Genomic DNA, 23,754 nt, shown 5'->3' with positions numbered 1-23,754 from the left:
CCAACCCTTCACCAGCCCCTTCACCATCTCCTTATCTTCCTCACCTTCTTTCTACGGCATGAGGACGTGCCTTTCGGGAGGGGGCATTTTGTCACACCACATGGACTCAGTTTGTATTTTAACTTAGTTAATTCGTTGTCATGGCTGTTCATTTGATTTCATCATTATGTTCAGGTGTGTGTCATTATCTCCTCTACTTTCAGGTCTCTTTGTGTTTCATTGGCTGTGCTTACACGCACACTTTTTTGCTTCAATCTAAATGAATTAATTCCAATAGATGAATCCCAACGTAGTGTTTACATGAAATCTAAATAAAATGATCGTGTTGATGTGCGTGTTTATACGTCACAGGCTTCTTTTTTTGACTTGCGCACACTACACGAATATACAGAACTATGTTAGTTCTTTATTTGTTTTAAACGGCAGACTTCATTTTTAGCCATTTCTGGTCATAATTTGGAGACAATGAGCATATGAATCGATGCATACGAGCATATGAGCCGTGCTGCTTATCACGTAGTAAAAATGCCCCCTCCCCTTTTTTTTGGAGTATGAAACAAGGACTGGTGCGAAGCTGTCCTGCTCCACTTCATAGATGATGAGTGGAAAGAGAATTTTAGAATGACAGGACACTCATTTATGACACTTAATTCAACAGGAAGAACAGCTCGTTCCGCGCGTCATACATCATTACACCATTTCTACACCAGTCATACTTCATTGAACATGCGCAATGCTTTCCAGTTTCAAAGTAAATTTTCAATCCAATCAAGTATTTACATGCCCTATCAATCGGATTAGAAAAGGAATAAACTACGCCTTCCAATACGATCAAAATCTAATTCAGATCAACCTCAATCGGATCGATTTATGTGTATAAATGAAGGCTTTTCAGTCTGACTGAGCCATCAATCTACTAATGGATTATTTGGTTGCATGTAAACATAGCATTGTCTCGTCAATGTTAGCGTTGTGTTGGACTGCTAACTCTGTTGGAATTTACCTTGTGGATTATCATCATACCTTCATCTTCTTCGTCAGTCATTTGTTATTAATCACACAATCCGTGAGAATAACCTTATATAATTCATACACTATAGTAAATAATTTATAGTGTATAGTGCATAGTGTATAGTATGTAATTTTGGACACAACTTAAGTGTTTTTATCCATACAATGAAAGTCATTAGGGTCCAATGTCATTGTTTTTTCTTTGTCTACACAAAAAAAGAAAGTCATACAGGTTTGGAATGACATGAAGATGAGTAAATAATTTTTATTTTGGGGTGAACTAATCTTTAAGTACCTAAGGGCAAGGTGGGGAGATGGCACCAATGAATCTGGAGGAGAGGAATTTCGGCCCCACCTTCGCTTCGAGAGCGGGCCCGGCATTTCCCACTCTGTCAAATCATGTTATGGAATTCACGGCATCTGCTCTACAATCACAACAAGATGACGAACAGCAAAATGAGAGGAATGCAGTCGAGCTGTCTGTCAGGAGTTCACGGCAGGGCACAGGCTGCTTTGTTTACTACCGAAGCAGGTATCTGGAAGTGATCCCGCAGTGCGTGCGGGGGGAAATAAACAGGGCTTACATTGGAATGCATTTTGCATACGCCAACAATTTTCACATAAAGCTTCATCCATGTGAGGTTAAGGTTGGTCTTGCCCCAGGTGAGGCCGTTCTTAGCCCTCCGTCTACACTGGTGCCTCCTCAGATCAATAAAAGACAATAACGCTCGTTCCTGAAATAGCAGCTTGCGTAAGGGGAAAGTGAAAACAACAACTGACTTGACAAAAGGAAGTACATATATTTAAACTAAATTCTGAGGAAATGGAGTGAACAAAAGAAGCCTAGATGACAAATATCAAAGGGTTTTGATGCAATATCCTCTTCAATAGTTCTTGGAAAGTGTTAAAAAAAAGCATAGGCTTTGCATTACAGTGACTTTACTACGGTTAAACTTTTATAAAGCATCACAATATAATAAATTACACAGATGTTCAATAAACAATTCCATTTATCAGTGGTGTTTGCAAAAGCAAGCATCACTATTACTATTGCACATACATAAGATTAGTGATTTAAACAAACAAACTTAAACTCAACCTGAGCCGTACCTAGAGTCGTAACACCTTAGCTACAGTGTTAATTTAGTATTGTTTATATACTACTATAATAATATTTATTCACATTTTGAACTAGCCTTTATATTTATATTATCAGTTTATCAGTTTTGATTTTAATTTTAGTTTAAGTTTTAGTAATTGTGTTATGTGCTTTTGTTATTTTTATTAGTTTTTATTATTTATTTTACATTTACTTTATTTATTTATTTTCAGTTTTAGTCATTTTAGTATTACAACTTATTTCTGTTAGTTGCCAAGGCAACATTTCTAATTTTAGCTTACTTTTTTAAATTTAAGTTTTTCATCTAATATTTATACTTTTTATTTTATTTCAGCTTTATTTCAATTACTGAAATCTATTTTGAACAGCTTTAGTTAACAATTATCAACCACAGACCACTGAAACATGATTTTCTCCAGTATAAAAAATTATTTTGTGAAGTAAAACAGTTGATTAGCGTATCTAGATAAGTAGACTCAACATAATAGTACAAAATTCAAATGATCTGAGGCTACATGTGCACACATATCAGCCATTTTACAATGCCTTTGAACGTGGATCATTCAATCAGACTTTAGAGCTGAAACTCAGTGCTTTTTGAATATTTATTCAAACACAAAACCTCTAGCAAACTTAAGGTCACAGCCAGACTGTTATACACCAGGTGGAGAGATCAGCCCACATACTTGGTCACTAAGTTGGGCGCTTTTATCCCACAGTATTGAGATTTGCCTGGAAAGTGGGAGTCTTTGATAAAATGCACAGCTGGCACTGTTACATTTCAGAAGAAATGTGCAAATCCAAGCCAAAAGCAAACAAGTGCACTGTTACTCGAACAAACATTCAACTTCCTCCAGTGTAGGATTACGATCCACCATGTAACCTTAATCTTCAATGGAGACTGGAAAAAATAAAGCATTTAAATGGGCTCCCATTACAGTACAAGAATCTGCACCTTTTAACCTGCTGACCTGTGGACCAGCATTCACATCAGATGGTTGAGCTATTTCCACCCAAAGTTTGGAAAATACATTGGTTAAACTGTTTTGAAGAGCCTAATTAGTGTTTGTTTAGCTGGCTGGGTCAGGTCACCCCACTCTTAAGAGTAAACAGCCAGTGTGTGTGCTGGTAATGGTGTCAACTGCTTCCCCGTTCACTAGGTCGAGCAATGGAAAGAGGGGTGGTGCTCTGGAAAACCAGCAGAGCAGCACTGGAAACGAGAGTGAATGCTGGGAGCTAGGGCAGGGATCTAACACATGACACCGTTTCCCACGTATCATAAAGGAGAGGCACATTCCCAACACAAAACCCTGCACAACAATTACTACAGCACAGAATGCTTGCAATGTTTTCATCAGGATGTGGTGATACAGACTTATTCACAACAAAACTGTTTTCATAATTAGGTCTTGGCCCTAAAAAACCACACTAAAGCTGGGTATTACAACAGTTGCTGAACGTTGTAGATTGGTTGGATTCATCATCTCATTTCAACCAATCAAATGACAAATATATGAAACCACAAAACCTTCTGAAAGTTTTCTTTGTAATACCAAAACTGAAAACACAGTGGAGGAATTCTCACTATCAAACAGAAGACACAGGTGCTTGCGCGACCATGCGTCCGTATTAGCGCTCGTTTTCTGTAAAAGTGAAATGTACTCCCCCATGATGCTGTGAAATGTGACAGGTCTGATCAGAAATTCCAGCGGACACTCATTATTTCCAGACAAATATCAATTGTAGGCACGTGTGCATTTCTTTTCCTTTTGTTCCTCTACTGAAAGTTGCTTTGGTTAAAAGCGTCTGTTAAATGTACATGGAAAACCATAAATGTAAAAACATCTTTTAGCTGGATAGTGAAAAAAGCAGTCCACATATGTGCAGCATTGCTTGCACACTCATTCAATACTGTTTCCAGCTCATGAAGAGCATAAAATATAAGGTGTGTTTAAATGTTCAACTGATGGTCTACAACATTACCACAAATTACCATTGATTAGACCTCTCAGGATATTAACCTCTGTGAGATAAAATACCTTGGAAAATCATTTGCAAACCAATTTGCAAACATTGCATAAGCATTTGCACGCTAGCGCCATGAGCGTCCTCACTGGAGAATATGAACTATGAATGTCAGGTGTGGTTGTGCTGAACATGGGAAACTGAATTATTACAAAATTCAGAGTCATTCAAGGTGAAGATGACATGTCGAAGTCATGCAATTCTTCAAAAGTTGCCTTTTTCATTAGTGAAGCTTTGTACACCGAGCGATTTATTACTAAATTGCGAGTCTCAAAAAACTCTTTCGACCTAGTTTGGGGTCAGTAAGATTTTTTTTTTAAAGGAATTAATATATTTACTCAGCAAGGATGCAATAAATTGATCAAAAGTGACAGTAAAGACTTTTACTTTAAAATCTTACAAATTATTTCTATTTCAAATAAATGCTGTTTTCAACTTTCTACTCATCAAAGAATCTGAAAGAAAATGTATCTCAGCTTTGATCACAGGAATAAATTACAAATTAAAATCTATTCAAATAGAAAACATTTATTTCAAATTGTAATAATATTTCACAATATTACTGTTTTTACTGAATTTTTGATCAAATAAATGCAGCCTTTGTTAGACTTCTTTAAAAAAAAAAAAAACATTTTACAGACTTCAAACTGTTGAACGGTAATGTAAAGCTGTTTAGACATACAGGATTATAATAGAGATAATCATGGGAATTACACACTGCTCTCCTGACCTACCTTTTCATAATGTGAGAACCAAAACACAAACAAAACAATGAGGGTGACCAGGAAAATAAGGGCAAAATCTGAAAGCAGAGATCTGGTTTGCTGCTGCTTTGTTGATGTTGACAGGACTAACTATTAGGTGATGAGAACAATCTTAAATGTGTAAACAACACACCAGAATACAGTATTAAAGTAAAGTAAGTAACTATAAGTATACAAATAATGGAAAATAGGAACATAGGATTTTTTTAAATAAAAGTCACACAGGAGAGCCAACTCCTAATTCTGTGCAATAAACATAATTCTGCAAAAAGCAGAACCAAAATATTTCAAGTCTCACCTAAGCCGCTATTATAACAAGAACGGATGCTGCTTTGGTTATCCATAAATGAAATGCAACACTAGCGCAGTCTAAAAGGAATAGTTCACCCAAAAAATAAAAAAGAAGGTGCATTTAATAGTCATTTAAAGCTACGCTTCGGGAGCAAGAAACTTCTGATTAACGTCATAACTGGATAAGTCGAACAAGGGTCATTTTAGTACACCGCAATAATAATTATAATCTAATACACATCCATATCTATTACTTCACACCAACAGCGTCCTGTAAGAAACTATCCTATCCTGGGTTATCATGATCCCACTGGCTGTGAGAGCCTTATTACCAATGGGCTAGTTATATAACATGGGATTGTTTGACTCGAGTGATTGTTTGGAGATGGATAGTTTCACACCTGCGGTGCAAGAACTGTGGCACAGTGTCCCTGATGGGAATGCTTCAATGTAGGTCAGCACATCACATGCCTGTCTTTCAAATCCTGCATAAAACTCTCACAAGACAGAAGTAAATTTACAAGAACAGGGGAAAGATTCATGAAATAAATGTGTGCATGAAAGAGAGAGAGCAAAAGAAGGAAACAGAGACATGAAAGAGAGAATGAAAGAGGAAACATGGTAAGATGCCACTCAATGGTGGTTGCAGAGAGAGTTGATGAACGCTGAGGGAAAAATCCCAGGAAACAAATATATCATTTAATGTATGGTGTCCACTAGATTAAACAAATGCTTTATCAGTTACAGAAAGTACAAAGAAATACATTAATAATATCAGAATAAAAATTTAATTGTATGCTACTGAGGAGATCTGGACTAAAAAAAAAATGCTAAAAAGATACTTGGTGTTGCACCACTTGCATTTATGGTGTCATAAATAAAAACCACTTAGACATATAAAGAGGATAGTCATGTAGAATGATGGGAACGGGTCAAAGGTGAACCCTCACAGTTGCTTGGGCGTAACATCACACCCTGAATGATTAAAATGGCTTTTAAAGACCCGTGCACTGTAGTGAACATCACTTCAGAGGGTACATTCGTAATCAAGATGCAAGAAATGCAAGAAACAAAAACAAAAGTCAGAATTTGGTGTCAGGAAAACAAAATAAACAGCACATTTACAACAGAAACTGAAGTGTAATATAACCCTGCTTTCACAGTATGTGAAACTTCAGATAGCAGGTGATGTTTTGACACAAGTGCTTGACTTCACTTATGTAGCTGAGTAGCGCCATCCAGAGGGATGTTCTGGTAGCTGCTCACAAACTCATGTACAGTACTGTTATGTAGATAGGCCTAAGGTTTCCCATTAGCATTGCTGTTTTAATAACAAACCAGGAATATATTCTGATGAATGTTATGCTTGAAGTATGTTGAAAATGTTCTAAAATGTTTTCCAGAATACTCATCAAGGGAAAATAAAAACATAGGGTGGGACTTTCATTCAAAATTGAATGCAAATTTACAGTGGGAATCAAGCAGAATAAGATAATGAACATGTATTACGATAGAAAATAGTCTATTTTAATTTCATTTTGAGCTTAATGTATCATGTCAACTAAACTATTACTTGGGTAACACTTCAGTATAGAGAACACGTATACACTATTAACTACAACTTTTGCCTTAATTAACTTCTAATTTACTGCTTATTAATAGTTAAGGTAGTTTTTTAGCATTTAAAATTAGGTATTTGGTAGGATTAAGGGATGTAGGATTAAGAATAAGACATTAATATGTGCTTTATAAGTGCTAATAAACAACCAATATACTAGTAATATGCAAGCTAATAAGCAATTAGTTAAAATTGAGAATTGAACACTAAAATAAAGTGTTACCACTAATAACACATTATGCAATAACAACAATTTCAAGCAGCAGTTTGCTACGTTGTTGTCCCTGTGTCACTCATTTTCTCCAGCAAGTGGCATCTAGGTAGTGTTTCAGTAATAAAAACTGCTATATTAAATGTTTAATTCAATTTTGTGTAAAAACAAAATCTTACTAAACTTTTTAAATGCTAGTGTATTAAAAAAGTAGATTTATTTCTGTTTAATTTGTCACAATGAAAATGGAAGGTTAAGTTTAGCACATTGCATTGTGAGGTATAGTCATTAGCACATTTTACCAAAAGTTGCAGGTCATCTGGGTATTCTGTACATATAGAAAATGTACATAATGTGTATAGTATAAATATTGCAGTGGTGTGTAAACATAGTCTTTGTCTTAAAAATCCTACCATACAACAAATAAAAATCTAAGATAGCATTCTGTCAAACTGAAGAGGACAATCACCCAGGTTCAATATTATTGCCAATAGATGAACTACATAACATCTACTAAACCTTTTGGCTTCAAGTGAACATCAAGTGGTTAATAATGTACCCACCAACAGCTCTGAAGAGGCAGGCACCATCTTCCTTCATTTTTTTGATGACAAATCCTTTCTTTTCCCGGAGTGCTTTTTCAAACCAGTGTTCCTGCTGTAACAGAGGCAAAACTTCAGGATAGACACAGTGAGGGTTCATTATTATGTGCTCGATAAACAGACAGACTTCTGATGCTAAAGTTATTGTTAGAGCCATTTATTTTATGCATTCTCAGACTGTCAAAAGAAGAAGATCACATTTTTATGTATATTTATCATATTACAGTCTTAGACAAATATGGGTGTTCACCCAAAAATGACAATTCTGTCATCATTTACTCACCCTCATGTCATTCCAAACCTATAACACTTTTGTTTATCTTTGAAACACAATTTAAGATCTTTTAATGAAATCCGAGAGTTTTCTGTCCCTCCATAGACAGCTACGCAACTACTACTTTGAGGCTTCAAAAAGTTCATAAAGAGATCGTAAAACTAATCCATATGAATTACGTAGTTTAGTCCAGATTTTCTGAAGAGACTCGATCCCTTTATGTGATGAACAGATTGAATTTAGGTTTTTATTCACACATAAACTTTCATCAACTCACACATCAGTTGTAGTAAACGGAAGCTCAAGCATGTTCGCTTGACATGGGAGAACAAATGAGGTTCATTCTTGCACATCAAGTAAGTTCAATTAAACTTCTGTTTATGTTTGCAGATCAATGTTTATATGTGAATAAAAGTCTAAATTCAAACTGTTCATCATATAAAGTGATCGAGTCTCTTCAGAAAATTTGGACTTAACCACTAAATTCATATGGATTAGTTTTACGTTCTCTTTATGAACTTTTTGAAGCATAAAAAAAGTGGTTGCATAGGCTGTCAATGGAGGGACAGAAAGCTCTCAGATTTCATCAAAAATATCTTAATTTGTGTTCTGAAGATTTACTAAAGTCTTACGGTATTGGAACGAAATGAGGGTGAGTAAATGATGACATGATTTTCATTTTTGTTGAAAGTTTCTAAACTTGGTTGGCCATAATTGACTATGAATTAGACTACATGAACTGGAGATGACTGCAATAATCATTAAACACTATAAGCAATGAATTTAGGTATAATGTTTAATATTAGTGGGCCTTATGTCGGAGTAAAGTGGGGTTCAGATATATGAGTCACAGGTAAATCAGGGCTACACAACAGATCTGGCCTGCGTTTCTCAAAAGCATCAAAATCATTGTAGATCGTAGAAATGATTACACCACTGGTCTCTACGATCTACTTAGGCTTATGATGCTTTAGGAAAACGCAACCCAGTTTAGACTGTAGTCCTGAAAACCAGAAGAGAATTAGCATCTGAACCATCGGTTCACCTCTAGAATTTCTTAGAACAGCAGTTTTAGATTTATAAATAAAATAAGGTCTTTTTAGTGTCTTATAATTAAAACACACAACAGCTTCTAAATTATCATTTGAGGTATGACTGTTTATAGTTCGTATTGTATAACAAAACTATATTTCTTTTTAAAGAAATTAACTTTTCAGCAAGGATGCATTAAATTAATTAAAAAGTGACAGTAAAGACATTTATAATACAAAAGATTTCTATTTCAAATAAATGCAGTTCTTTTGAAATTTCTATTCATCAAAGAATTCTGAAATAAATGCATCATGGTTTCCAACAAAAACATTAAAACAACTGTTTTCAAAAGCATTTGAGGTCTGCTCAGATCAAAAACAACCATTATGAATATCTATATTCTAAATCTAACATGAGAGTTTGTTGAAATTGCAAGAATGGCATGTGATAGTCTTGGAAACAACAGTTAAAATGCGTAGAAAAATCTAATCATGTTTCACACTATATCATTTTACAGCAAAAAGTGTTTATGAAGATATTCATCCTATTAAATTTAAAGTCAACAACTGCAACCCGTTTTCCTTCCGTAATGAACATATTTCTGAGTAAAACAGGATTTGAATAAGAAAATGTAGGACAGGCCTTGATTTTAATCACTGGGAATTTTGCTTTACAATATCATGCATTTATGAGTAAAAATAAAAGAGAAATTAAATAGGCTCAATTGTAATTTCATGTTGACTTTAAAGATTTCACTCCCTCTTCTAAAGATCAGAGGAGAGGGAGCTCAGCACAGCTGTGCCTCAGTCTGGACCTTTATTTACTCGGGCAATTTTTATCATTTTAAAAACACTTGTTTCCTGCCAAGTCAAACCACTGCATCCTCAATACCATGCATATTGAGTGCAGTCTTAATAGAAAACATGTAGAACATCCTTTTACTGAGACACAAGAAAATAATGCTTATAAAACTGGCAATAAGTATTTCAGAATCTTTATGTATCTTGATTTATACAATCAATATCTGTATCAATGTGTCTGTCTGCCTATCTGATTATCTATCTATCTATCTATCTATCTATCTATCTATCTATCTATCTATCTATCTATCTATCTAACTGTCTGTATATCTATTTGACAGTCTATCTGCCTTGCTGTCAGTCTCTATTTGACAGTTTGTCTGTCTGTCTATCTATCTATCTATCTATCTATAACTACTGTCTATACACCTGCGTCTAAACATTGTCAGACCACGTGTCACACATTTAAATAAAAAGCAGCATGTCAATGGTTCCCAGCATTAGGTGACATCATCCATCCACATACCTGTTCAACAGTCGCTGGATCCTCTGACTGTAGTCTGGAAGCATTCTCATACTCATCCTCACTGTTATACCCGGCTCCTTCTTCCTGCTCGGGACTGGGACCCCCTCCTCCTCCACCACCACCGCCTCCTCCCCCTGTCGCCCCGGGTCCGGTCCCTCCACCGGCCACCCCACCGGAGCAGGTCGCCTGTCTCCTCCTCTTACTGAGCCCAGGCCCCGAGCAGCACCCTCCCATCCCACCTCCACAGCCCACCCCACCTGACAACTCAGCCCGACCCCCGGACACACACGCCATCCCTGCCGCATCCCCCGGGCCAACCGGAGACCCGGCGCCCACCGGCGGAGGAGAGGCCTGCTGCGGCCGGGAGCTGGATTCAGTTCGCCTGTCCTCTCTGGACGTCGGCGGAGCGGCTTGATACGACCAAGGTGGCGGGGAAGCGCGGGGCCTCGCACCCGTCCGGACCCCGTGGGAGTGCTGGTGCTGATGCGGGTCGGAGCCGGTCCGGCGGTCGGGGTCGTCGGGGTGATCAGACACACCGACCGACGAGTTCGGCTTCTTCTTCGGCAGGATCGTCATGACCGTTCAGGGAGGGTGTCCGTTTTAACGACTCCAAACGCGTTTTAACATTTAAACTTGAGTGTCTTTTGGGTCGTAATGTTTGCTCCTTTCACCCCGGAGCGAATTTAATTCAACAAGAGGTGGTTTTGAGGGTAAAAACAGCGGATAACAGAACAAAAACAAACCGTCTTCCGTCCCTCTGTCCTACTGTTGCCACACAACATCAACATACAGCTGACGCCACCGTCACGTCATTTCCGTCTCGCCGCTGTTCCGCCTCTCCTGTGCTGTGCTTCAGAAGCTGTCAGTTGAATTGTTCATTCATACATTCATGTATTTTGTTTGCTGGTCAGCACTTTATGGTCCAGTAACTAGAGTCCACCTATGGACTATATAATCTGTTGATTATGAATGTTTATGAACTTTTTAAATCTTAATAAACTGGTGACAGTGGAATTCAGATCACTCTTGGATAGCAAAACAAGCATAAAGTGCCAAATACCCTTTGTCTTCATATCTATTATCTTTAAAAAATGTGATTTGACATGATAGTCATGTAAACAGTTAAAATGGGTATAGTAACCCAAATCATGTTTCACACTGTATATCATTTTACTGCAAAAGCGTGTTTATGAATTTATAGCTTTATTTTTTACATACCTTATATCTTATCATACCTCCTCAACCTGGTTTAAAGTAGCATACCATACTTTATATAGAAAAGCATTTTAAAAAATCCTGATTAATTAGACTAATTAGACAAACTATGATTCTTGATTTTGTAATGATATGTTTTAACAATGCTTTAGAATAGAATAGAATAGAATAGAATAGAATAGAATAGAGAGGACATTCTACAATTATATACAGAAAGAGTTGTAGAAGGCAATAAAACCTTCAATAAATGTAAACCCTTCAAAAATACTTCTCAGTATATCAAAATGTAATTTTTTATACATAAAAAATGTATTACATAAATATCTGGGTGGATGTCTTGGTTTATAACTTATAACTTAGCATTTGAAAAGTTTAAAATCCATTTCATGAAAATAAAAGCTTCTTAAATATTGTTATGCTGGGGTAATATTGATCATCAGGGTGCAACTATGAAATGTTGTTAATTTTCACATTGAAAAAATTGTGTAACAATTAATATTAAAGGCATAATATGCAAGATTTTTGGATTAAAATATCAATGATATCATACCCATGTTAGCCTCGGTTTTATTTTGTAGAAAACATGGAAATACTAAATACGCTTTAATATATAATGTGTTTTATTGGACTGGTGAGCAACTGTTTGGATACATTCATTGACAAACTAATCATGTTATATAGCTCAACACAGTACGTCTTATTGTTTAAATCTCGTTTTCTTGATTTACCGCGAGTGCCATGGTTTACCATGACTAATATCAATCTAGCTTACTGCAGTGTGCAATAAGTGTCTCATAGCAGCCGCCGAGTGAACGCAGAGTAGCGCTATAACAACTTTCAACACACAAATGTTTTTAATATAATAAAACAGCACTGTGTTACCCTACATACGCTTGACCGAATGAAGCAGAAGCGATGACTGCAGCTTAATAAAAGCTAAACTGCTCTCAAGACGTGTGTCGTGCTTGTTTCTCATTAACAATCTCTCCAGTGGCTTCGTTTCTGCTCCCACATCACTCGGTCCTGCTCCGCTGCATACTACAGTAACGTTAATAATCTCATCCATGAACATGATTTCTGCCCGCGTCCCATCTCGATTCATTTCCACCAGCTGTAGACGTGAAGACAACACCTCCCATGATTCCACAAAATCAAGGCATCATCAAGCTAAGCCTTTGTTTTGAATAAGCGACCTCTAGTGGTGAAAATTACATATTGTGCCTTTAAATTAAAATGGCACTTTGTCACAAAAGTTTGCTCATTTTTAGGGGGAAACTTTTCAGGCTAAAAAGTCTAAAGGGGAAGCTATTTAAAAGTTAAAAATAATACACTGATACTCAAACAGTGTTAGACACATAAACCTCGAGGAAAAACAATAAAGAGAAGCAGTAGCCAATAGTTGTAGTGATATTGTTTGTGTTTATTTCTCTCAAATGTTTCTTCAGACAGTCATTTCTCCTGAACTACTGCGCATGGACGTCACAACACGTCTTAACAGTGTAAAACCATTATTGTTGACTTAATTGAAATATAACAATAATATTCCTCTATTACAAAATACCCTGCTATTCACTGAGATACAGCAAATCGTGTAAGACGTCATGAGTGTCCTCCACCACTAGAGGGCAGAGCTGTAATGATACATTTAATGCTTAATCTAAGGTGACATTTTCTCTGCTCTTCTGCCAGTAATAACACACAATGTGATTTACAGTCAGTGATGAAAGAACATCTTAAAATCATGTGACATGTGTATGAACAACATTTCATACCAGAACTGACTGCTAACATGTCAATTCTAGACGTTGTACATATGAAATTGAGTGCATTTTCTATCCCCTTGAAACATAAAATAAAAAATTCAGCATAAAATACAAAAAAATAACAATTACAATAAACAGCTCAAAAACTGAGCAAGAAATCAACAGATGTTAAAAAGATAATATATTTATATTTATTATTATTTATGATAGAGCTAAATATACCATGACATCTCATTGACTGATGACAGTGATGAGAGAACTATTAAATATGTGTCTCATCTTTGGTTCAAATACTACATAGCAAAAGTGCACTCAGTAATTTTTTTTTTTTATGTTGCACTGACAATCTTCTTGGACTTGCATTACACTGACAATTAGCAATGTGAATGTAGCATCATGCTAAAAAAAAAAATGTAGCATCATGCTAAAGCTAACGTTTTCGGTTTGAAATGCTATCATAGAAATGCACTATTCACAGTCAGCCACAATAAATTAATTCTGTGATTGAAAGTGTCAGATAATAGATATCTGCAATAAAGTGATCAGTATTATATCTGGTGATATGGTTGTCCATGAAAAAGCTTTTATTAGACTGGACAAGACTGGAGTATTCTGTTGTCTAAATTATTTTAGGGTTACATCGTTCTTAATGATGGTAAATTACTGAGTGCACCTTTAAAGTTAGACCCTTTTAGGACACTTGATAGATCAAAATTTGATTTGGTTAGATTAATATCTGGATGGATGTTGCTGATACATGAGATAAATGAGCATGTGTCTTGCATAACATTTGTATTGATCAATATGATGCAGGATTGTGCACAAATCTCACAGGTTTAAACATGTCAAAACAAAATAAACTGAATATAGTTTTCAGGGTGATGTCCATTTTAAAGGTTAATTCATCTATGTGAGGAGAAAAAAAACATTGATTTGTTTTCAATTCTCATTCTCCACACACACTTGTTACCTAATATATCACACTAAGACTGAATTGTGTGAATATTGAGTTTGGCAACACATTTAACTGAGAACTGAAGCAATCTCTCAGTAATCAAAACGCCAAGCGCATGATGAGGTGCAAAAAGCACAGAACGGCCCCATCATTGTCAGCAATGGTGAATGTCTGCTAGTAAATGTCACGCATTTGAAACACATAATCGTTATAGCCTAATGATTTTTTTCTATCAATTATGAAATACATTTTCAGTCAGTGCTAATAAACACAGCCATTTTCACACACTCTTCAATAAATAGTTATTTTACAATGCAAGAATAAATAAGCACAGCTGCGCAGTTGTGTTCCAGATATTAATTACATATGACAGCTAATTAGTTTGCAACTTCATAGCACCTGGCAGGTTTTATTTTCCTTACAATGCAGGTGATAAAATGTGACGAGCTGAAGACAAATGAGAGCAATGAGCACGCTTATGTCACCTTCTCACACCGGTGTATTTTTAGAAGTGAGAAAACTAGGAAAGAACTCACCCTGTTAGCACCAAAATATCATGCAAACTTCCATGCAAAAACTCCAGAACCTGTGAATCTGATGTCATGTGACTGCATCTGATATGTGCGAGGCGATATAAATAGTGTTGATCTGTGTTAGTAGTGTATTAGCTTGCTTAGTGCTGATATAGAATGAATAAATTATAAGATTTATTAACACATTGGCATGCTTAACGTTGAATTAGTCTCAGAAAATACAATGCAATGCAAAAGCATAAAATGTGTTTTGCTGCCCACGTCTGTTGGTCATCTAACAAATCACAACTGCAACCAAGTGTGCTTGGCATTGAAGGGTACAATCTAAAAATACATATATCTTTCACAATGACAAATCAATAACACATACTTGTCATATATGTACAACACAGTACATATACTGTTTAAAATGTCTCTTCTGTCTACTTTCTGTTGTGCAGCTACCACATGTAGGTTTTTGAAGTGTCTATCTGTGAGTTTTGAGGGTCAGCAGTGCCCTCTTTCTCTTTTTCCGTCTCATTCTCCCAGAGGTTAATAAGCGGTGGGTAGAGTTCGTTCAGGGGAATTGAGGTGGTGTGCTGCATGTACTTCTTAAGAGAGTGATGACAAGATTTCTGTTTCATGCGCCGTCCCATATAGAATACCAACAGAGCCATGATGCAGATAGCGAACATTGAGCCCATGACCGCTGCCAGGGCTACATTGGCCGGCTGGGCTACCATCTCCACGGCAAAGCTGGCTTCTTTGGTGGTCACGTTGATACAAGAGTGCTGGGTCTGCTCGGTGCCAGCCATGGTCAGGCAAACCTGGTACTCCGTTGAAGGTAGTAGGTGTGTAAGGTTGTACTCTTGGACATCTACGGGGACCATTGCGGTGTAGCTGATCTGCGGGTTGTCGATCTTTACTGTAGCGCTGAGCCACTTGGGTTGTGCCATCTCATGGTTAGAAGAGACAGCAGATGGGTGCACCTTCCATTCGAGCACCACAGACTGGGCATGGACAATTTTTGCCAGGATTACCAAGGATCCAGTGGTATTCACCACCCCATGATGACCTCCAATAGAGCGTCCACCATGCCAGTTGCTCCTATCCACGTACACCGAGACACTTCGGGTGTCGGCTCCCTCTGCATTCCAAGCAACACATGTGTAGAGACCAGCATCCTCGGGTTCAACATGTGGGATCTCTAGAGCACCTTGTTCTTGCATACGGTGCTTCTTTGTCATTCCTCCTCCCTCATTTGAGGATGGGGAAACAGCTTCAGAAGTGACTTTGTCACCTGTGGGTGTCACCCAGTAAAACTGAGGTGCTGGATCTGCCACGGCCCAGCAGTTGAGTGTTAGAAGCTGTCCTAAGGTGACATTGAGCAGTGGAGGGAAGGCATGCTGGGAAATCAGAGGCAGGCAGGTATTGCTTGCCCCATTCCAACTTGCAGACACCACTTCCTGAAGGGACTGGCCGACAAGATGCGGTGGCGAGGCACAAAGAGTTATTTGGGGCTCCAGAACTTTGAGGCTCGATTGGTTACCCAGGACGGGCCCCCAATTGGCAATACAATCACACCTGAGTGGGTTGCTATGAAGACTGATTTCATCCAGACTGGGGAAAGCGGATAAAATATCATGGGGCAAAAGAGTGAGGTCATTATTGTGGATCAGTAAGGTGCGCAAGCCACGCATTTTCAGGAAAGCGGCTCGGTCTATAAAGAACAGGTGAGGGTTGTTGTAGAGCTCCAATTTGGCCATTTGTGGTAAGTTTGAGAATGCGCCCTTCTCCACCGCCACAAGTTCATCCATGTTGTTCAGACTGAGTTCCTCTAAGTGGGGAAAGTCTCTGAAGTCACCCTCCTGTATACGGACGATAGGATTCTTGTTAAGGTCAAGAAACTTGAGGCTCGGTAGAACACGCAGGGCTTTCTTTGGCACAGCCGTGAGCTTGTTATCGAAGAAAGAGAGACTCTCAAGATACTCTAATCCCTGGAAAGCACCCTCAGGTATTTCCCTGAGCCCCATTCCTGCAAGAACCAGACTGTGCAATTTGGAGAGGGGGTGGAAGTTCATATCTTGCAGCCCAAGAATGGGGTTTTCCCCTATCATTAAGATCTCAAGGTTGGGTAAGGACTCAAACCAATGGCTGTCTATCGCCACAAGCTTGTTGGAGTTAAGGTGAAGCCTCAACAGGTTCCCCAAGCCTGAAAAGGCATTAGGACCAATAGAAGAGATCTGATTATGATTAATGTAAAGCTCCTCTAAGCTTACTAGGTCTTTTAGACACATATCAGGCAGTTCTTTAATTTGGTTTTCCTCAAGGTAGAGTGTGACCAGTTGGGTTAGGTTACTCAAGCCAACATCTTGGATTTGTGAGAAGTGGTTCTGGGAGAGATCCAGTTCCGTGAGGTTGACCAAGCTCTGTAGTTCTGTGGTTACCCTGGAGATATTGTTGCTCTGAAGAAGCAGCACCTGAGTATCAACTGAAATATTCCACGGGATTCTGCTCAAATGGAGTTCGTTGCAGTCAACAGTCTTGGCCTGATGGTAGACCGACTGAGGCGTGTACCATGGGCGGGTCTCGCAGACACATTGGGCAGGGCAGAAGGGAATCGCAAGGGAGCAGCGACACGCAGCCAACATGAAACAGACTGTGAGCAGTGAAGTGGAAATGGCAGTTCTCTCCATATTGAGCATCTCTAGAGTGCTGTGCCCAGTAAGTAGTTGACAGTTGGAGGGAAGATTTCTACGAAATGGAAGACAGGAATTTTCTCATCCAGCCCTGCAAAATGAAAAAGAAAGAAGACATATAAATCATGCAGATTACATGATGTCAGCTGAGTGCAAATGACATTAACAGCAACTTTAGATGTGATATTTATTAGCATCAGTTGCAGTACGTGCTGAAGGAATATTAAACATAAAGACTGCAATTTCTGCTCTACTTAAGATCACAAACAAATCAAAGCATCATTTTGTGCAATGAGTAAATATCCAGAATTGACATTTCTAATATTCTACACTTCGTTCCCCTGCCAGTGCTCAGAGATCCCTCTGATAATTGATTTTTCAGTCATCTCTCATTCTAGTCAACCAGAGAGCAATTGTCAGTGAGCGTGCAGCATTATTCCAGCCTGCATGCAAAAATACACCTGCCAAATGCAGGCTCCAACAAACACATGAAAGGAGCCACACATCAAAGCCTGGGTGTGCTCCACCGTACATCTCAATACCATCTTCCCATAAATGTAAGTGCGCCTGGAAGAATTGCACGATCTTGTAACCATTGAGTGTAACTGCTCTCAGAGGGGCTGTAACTGTATGGGAGGAAAGGCAAAATGAACACCAATGCAATAAAACAGATTCCAAGCACTTTATCACACTCTAAACATCCAATGGACAAAATATATCCAGGCTAGGGGCATTTGAGATCTCAAGAGCATGTTTTAGCCTCAAGCATTTTGGCTACTTTTTGAATTTGCTTACCACACATATTCAGTCTTCTGCAATTCAAACCAAGACATTTGGAGGGAAAATAACCTACAAACAACAATGCAACATGGCATTTGTCTTTGTCTTTTTTCAACGTCATAAGTTCAAACAGGAGCCTTTGGTGATGGGCTACCGTTTGATCTCCCACTATGCCAGGGTCTGTGATGCATTGCTCCCCTGATTGCCGCTCTGTGCTAATGAGCTGAATTTAACTGGCAGGAGGCGCGAGAGAAGAACTGAATACTGTGAGCTGTTAATAGGTTTTACAGCATGACTCACACAGACACGAAAATCTAAAGGTCCTACCATATGTTTTCACAAATTTGTAATTGAAGATGAATATCAGCAGCATTAATTAGAACAAACGGCAACACTGCCTGACTTTAGAAGAGTCGTGACAGTGGTTCTCAACTGGTGGGTCAAAGGTTACTGATGGGAACAGAGAAATTCAAATAATAAAATGTAATTCTCCATATAACTGTGTATAGTTAGGATAGCAAAAAAAATAAGGTAGACAGATATGGGACAACAATTCCCATATCTTTTGTTGTTGATGTGAAGACTATACAGTCTGTTGATGCAAATACTGTACTTTAAATAGTAAAGCAGATCTCGCTCCCCCATTGACTGCCATAGTATTTTTTTCCTACTATGTTAGTCATTGGGGGGCGAGATCTGCTTGGTTACAAACATTCTTCCAAATACCTTCTTTTGTGCACAGCAGAACAAAGAAATTTATACAGGTTTGAAACAACGTGAGGGGGAGTAAATGATGACAGAATTTTCATTTTTGGGTGAACTCTACCTTTAATAAATGTCACAATTTAAAATATATTTTTTGCTACTCTTTATGATAAAGTATTTTTTGTACTGTTTTGGGTCAGCACTTGATATCACATGTAAAATGTGGGTCCTGAAGAAACATCAGCTGATATGACACATTTCAAATGAGAGCCGATAAATGATGGAGCACTGAGCGGATGGAAAGTGACACTTATATTGCGCGCAAAATGTAGCAACAACTTTGTTCAAAGCACGTCAGTGAGAGGAACAAAGTTTTGTCTCTCACAAACCACACATCCTGGTTGCACATTAGAATAGACCCAGTGATGCAATCAAGTGCAACTTCCCTTACTCTTATGTCATATGCAAAATAAGACACTAACTAGGAGAGCACAGGGTTTTATGTGCTTCTACATGATTCAATACTGAACATCTGTTTTCCTTACTGCTCATCTGACCGTTACAAAAATGTACAGTGGTGAAACCATGGCAATGAAGCGTTCTTTCATAATACCAAAAAAAGTACCATGATATTTACTATGATAATAATACCATGTGTCCTATACTTTGACAAATACCATGTAGGGTTAGGCGCCCATATTCATATACCATGCTTTTTACACTCCAAGAAGTTCAGAAAACACCATTGTAAAACCATGGTACTTTCATTATATGAAAAAGCTTTTCATTAATGAATGTAATAAACCTCAGAGTGATCTGACTTTAGATTGTGTGCTTTTAATAGCACACCGTGGTAGACAAATCCATGTGTGGCGGGCGGCAGTAAAACAAGCAAATCCAACACTTTTCACACAGAGACATGAGCTGCCTATTCCGCTGAGTCTTGGGGTCGTTTAATCTGCTCAGTCTGTGGAAAGTGCTCTTGATTGCAACGATAGGCCTGTTCAAAATTCTCAGAACAAAGACAGAACATGGACATGATGCTCAAACTGCACTGGCTCTGGAAATGAAAACAAGATGGAAAAAAATTACCCGCCCTCAATCACCCCCCTCCACACTCTGATCTTTTCATGCGTCGAACACAAATTAACTCCCCTGAGAGGTGTGTTGAAGAGGGACAAGATGAGACGGGGGAGGGGACAGACAGACGGATGGGGTGTGTCCCTCTTTGCTGCAAAGAGCCTCAATCGTCTGATGTACCTCAAAGACTTGTACTGTCACAACATATCGGTGCATAAAAGTCCAAAACATTTCATGCAATCTCTTGCATTAGGTTGTTATCGAATTGTCGTCAAGCATCCTAGGCAGTTCAGGTAGGACAGATCAGATTTTGACAACACTAGAGTCACTTCTACTACACACGTACAACCTGTTCTGTTTCTTTGGAAACAAAGCTACTAGGAATCATGATGGCATTTGAGATCTCTAAATCCCTAATGACACAAAATACCCTTTTGAATAAAGCCTGAAATATAGTATGTGAAAGCAAACGCTTTTAGCAACAATATGAAAAGCCCAGTGAGGGGTGCTATAGCTGATATTAGCATAAACTGTTTTCTCTTTCAGGTCAACTACTCTCAGGAGAATCATGCTGAGCAAGTTATATCACACAAACATGTTTATTGCGGTTATCTGACCAATAAAACACCTGGTTTAATGGCACAGACAAATTAAGGTAACTATTGCTCCCTTGAGTACTGAGGTTTGTTACTGTCACAGTAACACGGTCTGTTTGTTTACATGTATTTACATTTACTACTAATGTACGTTTAACAACTTTATGTAACCACTCCGGTTCTACTGACACTGCTCCTTGTGGGATTAGAACCATCTCTCCCGGCGTGGGAGGTGGGAGTGCTAACAAGGATGCTAAAAAAAACAGAGTCAGTCACTAGTGCACCTCTTGAGACCAGGGGAGTGAGGTTTACCTGCAAATCCCTTTATTAGCTAGCTTTCGTTTTACTCACCTCCCCAATCCTCACTCCCATCCAGGTCACGGTTACACCAATGTAACCCCCATAGTTCTACTCACAAAGCTCAAAGTGGGATTTGAACCGGCGTTTCTGGCATGAGGAGCAGGTGCGCTACAAGGATGCTAAAAACCTCAGCATCAGTCACTAGTGCACCTCTTGGGACCAGGGGAGTGAGGTTTACCTGCAAAGCTCTTCACTAGCTGGCCTTCATTTCACTCACTCATTATAACCCCTTAAGTTTTCCTATCACTGCTCCAAGGGGGATTCAAACCAGCGTTTCTGGCATGGGAAGCAGGTGCACTAACAAGGATGCTGAAAACCGCAGTGTCAGTCACTATTGCGCCTCTTGAGACCAGGGGAGTGAGGTTTACCTGCAAAGCTCTTTACTAGTTAGCCTTCGTTACACTCACCCCCCCAATCCTCACTCCTATCCGGGTCACGGCACCAATGTAACCCCTTTGGTTTTACTAGCACTGCTCCAAGGGGGATTCAAACCAATATTTCTGGCATGGGAAGCAGGTGCACTAACAAGGATGCTAAAAACCTCAGCATCAGTCACTAGTGCACCTCTTGAGACCAGGGGAGTGAGGTTTACCTGCAAAGCTCTTCACTAGCTGGCCTTCATTTCACTCACTCATTATAACCCCTTAAGTTTTACTAGCACTGCTCCAAGGGGGATTCAAACCAGCGTTTCTGGCATGGGAAGCAGGTGCACTAACAAGGATGCTAAAAACCTCAGCGTCCATTACCAGTGCGCCTCTTGAGACTAAGGGAATGAGGTTTACCTGCAAAGCTCTTTACTAGCTGGCCTTCGTTGCACTCACCCCCCAATTCTCACTCCCATCTGGGTCACGGCACCAATGTAACCCCTTCGGTTTTACTAGCACTGCTCCAAGGGGGATTCAAACCAGCATTTCTGGCATGGGAAGCAGGTGCACTAACAAGGATGCTAAAAACCGCAGTGTCAGTCACTAGTGCGCCTCTTGAGACCAGGGGAATGAGGTTTACCTTCAAAGCTCTTCACTAGCTGGCCTTCATTTCACTCACTCATTATAACCCCTTAAGTTTTACTAGCACTGCTCCAAGAGGGATTCAAACCAGCGTTTCTGGCATGGGAAGCAGGTGCACTGACAAGGATGCTAAAAACCGCAGTGTCAGTCACTATTGCGCCTCTTGAGACCAGGGGAGTGAGGTGTACCTGCAAAGCTCTTTACTAGTTAGCCTTCGTTACACTCACCCCCCCCAATCCTCACTCCTATCCGGGTCATGGCACCAATGTAACCCCTTCGGTTTTACTAGCACTGCTCCAAGGGGGATTCAATCCAGCGTTTCCGGCATGGGAAGCAGGTGCACTAACAAGGATGCTAAAAACCTCAGCGTCCATTACCAGTGCGCCTCTTGAGACTAAGGGAATGAGGTTTACCTGCAAAGCTCTTTACTAGCTGGCCTTCGTTGCACTCACCCCCCAATTCTCACTCCCATCCGGGTCACAGCACCAATGTAACCCCTTCGGTTTTACTAGCACTGCTCCAAGGGGGATTCAAACCAGCATTTCTGGCATGGGAAGCAGGTGCACTAACAAGGATGCTAAAAACCGCAGTGTCAGTCACTAGTGCGCCTCTTGAGACCAGGGGAATGAGGTTTACCTTCAAAGCTCTTCACTAGCTGGCCTTCATTTCACTCACTCATTATAACCCCTTAAGTTTTACTAGCACTGCTCCAAGAGGGATTCAAACCAGCGTTTCTGGCATGGGAAGCAGGTGCACTAACAAGGATGCTAAAAACCGCAGTGTCAGTCACTATTGCGCCTCTTGAGACCAGGGGAGTGAGGTGTACCTGCAAAGCTCTTTACTAGTTAGCCTTCGTTACACTCATCCCCCCCCCCCCAAATCCTCACTCCTATCCGGGTCATGGCACCAATGTAACCCCTTCGGTTTTACTAGCACTGCTCCAAGGGGGATTCAAACCAGCGTTTCCGGCATGGGAGGCAGGTGCACTAACAAGGACGCTGAAGACCGCTAGTCTTTACTAGATAGCCTCTATTACATTTATATCATCATAAATGTAGGTATACTGTAGGAGCTTTATAATGTAATAAAGATACCTTTATCTTTGAGCATATACCTGCTCAATCATAATTCAATATTTGTTATCTGTCATGTCAAGTGTTTGGTAAACATCATTGTATTGCAAAAAGTGCACATTTAGAAAATATCTGAGAAGTATTTGACAGCGGAGCACTTTGAGCCAGTTTACTTGGTGGCCATCTTGTCAGCTATTTCCAGTCATGCAACTAATGTCAACCTGAATGGGAAAATAATATGTATAAACATTTTTTTTTGTATGATTTGAGTGTGACAATTTATGATACCATTGCTGTTAAGTTTCAGTTCAATTTTTTTCAGATATTCATGTTCTTTAAGTTTAGGTTTTTGTAATCTTTATTTCAATTACTGAAAAAAATGTAATGTATAGTTTTAGTTAACACTAACACCACTGCTGAGAATAACAAGTGTGTCTACTTTCAGAAGAGACCAGTATTATGCTAGCAATGCGTTGGCCAAGCATTTACATCTACGTTAGCATATTTGCGTATATTTCTTGCCTAAGGCTAGAATGTTTCTCTATTCTTTGTGCGCTAAAACTCTCATACTGCCAACTCGTGCATTTTAATAGCATCTGGGGAAGAATTCTTGGGAGGAAAAGACAGAAAGATGATAGTTGACATATAGTAAGAGTATAGAGCTTGCAGCTCAGATCATTAGATCTTTTTCTTATCTTAAGTACATATTGAGATTTCTCACTTCTGTATCATGGC

At 39.0% G+C, this 23,754-nt stretch overlaps 3 protein-coding genes across 5 annotated transcripts in view; all 3 read right to left on the bottom strand.

The window, feature by feature from the left end:
* Positions 1-11,862, bottom strand: part of otud5a (OTU deubiquitinase 5a) — a 31,783-nt gene extending 19,921 nt beyond the window's left edge. The window contains exons 1-2 of one of the 3 annotated variants that reach the window (XM_067394433.1): positions 10,275-11,862; positions 7,604-7,697 (exon numbers count right to left, since the gene is read on the bottom strand). In XM_067394433.1, coding sequence (XP_067250534.1) covers positions 7,604-7,697; positions 10,275-10,850 — 670 coding nt within the window. In that variant the 5' untranslated portion in view covers positions 10,851-11,862. The remainder of the gene's footprint in view (positions 1-7,603; positions 7,698-10,274) is intronic. The other 2 variants (XM_067394435.1, XM_067394436.1) reach the window with 2 other exon arrangements.
* A 1,104-nt stretch (positions 11,863-12,966) lies between these two features.
* Positions 12,967-17,424, bottom strand: si:ch211-180f4.1 (uncharacterized protein LOC100144405 homolog). The gene has a single exon (XM_067394427.1). It carries the CDS (start codon positions 17,422-17,424, stop codon positions 15,181-15,183), a length of 2,244 nt encoding a protein of 747 aa, XP_067250528.1. The 3' UTR covers positions 12,967-15,180.
* elk1 (ETS transcription factor ELK1) overlaps positions 17,330-23,754 on the bottom strand; it is a 49,239-nt gene continuing 42,814 nt past the window's right edge. The window contains exon 9 of the mRNA XM_067394430.1: positions 17,330-17,509. Within this exon, the coding sequence (XP_067250531.1) occupies positions 17,474-17,509 (36 nt within the window). The 3' untranslated portion in view covers positions 17,330-17,473. The remainder of the gene's footprint in view (positions 17,510-23,754) is intronic.

The sequence above is a fragment of the Chanodichthys erythropterus genome, chromosome 9 (assembly GCF_024489055.1).
Source record: "Chanodichthys erythropterus isolate Z2021 chromosome 9, ASM2448905v1, whole genome shotgun sequence".
In the NCBI taxonomy this organism is placed as follows: Eukaryota; Metazoa; Chordata; class Actinopteri; order Cypriniformes; family Xenocyprididae; genus Chanodichthys; species Chanodichthys erythropterus.
Note: the sequence above shows the minus strand (reverse complement) of the source record. Positions and strands in the feature narration are given on the sequence as shown.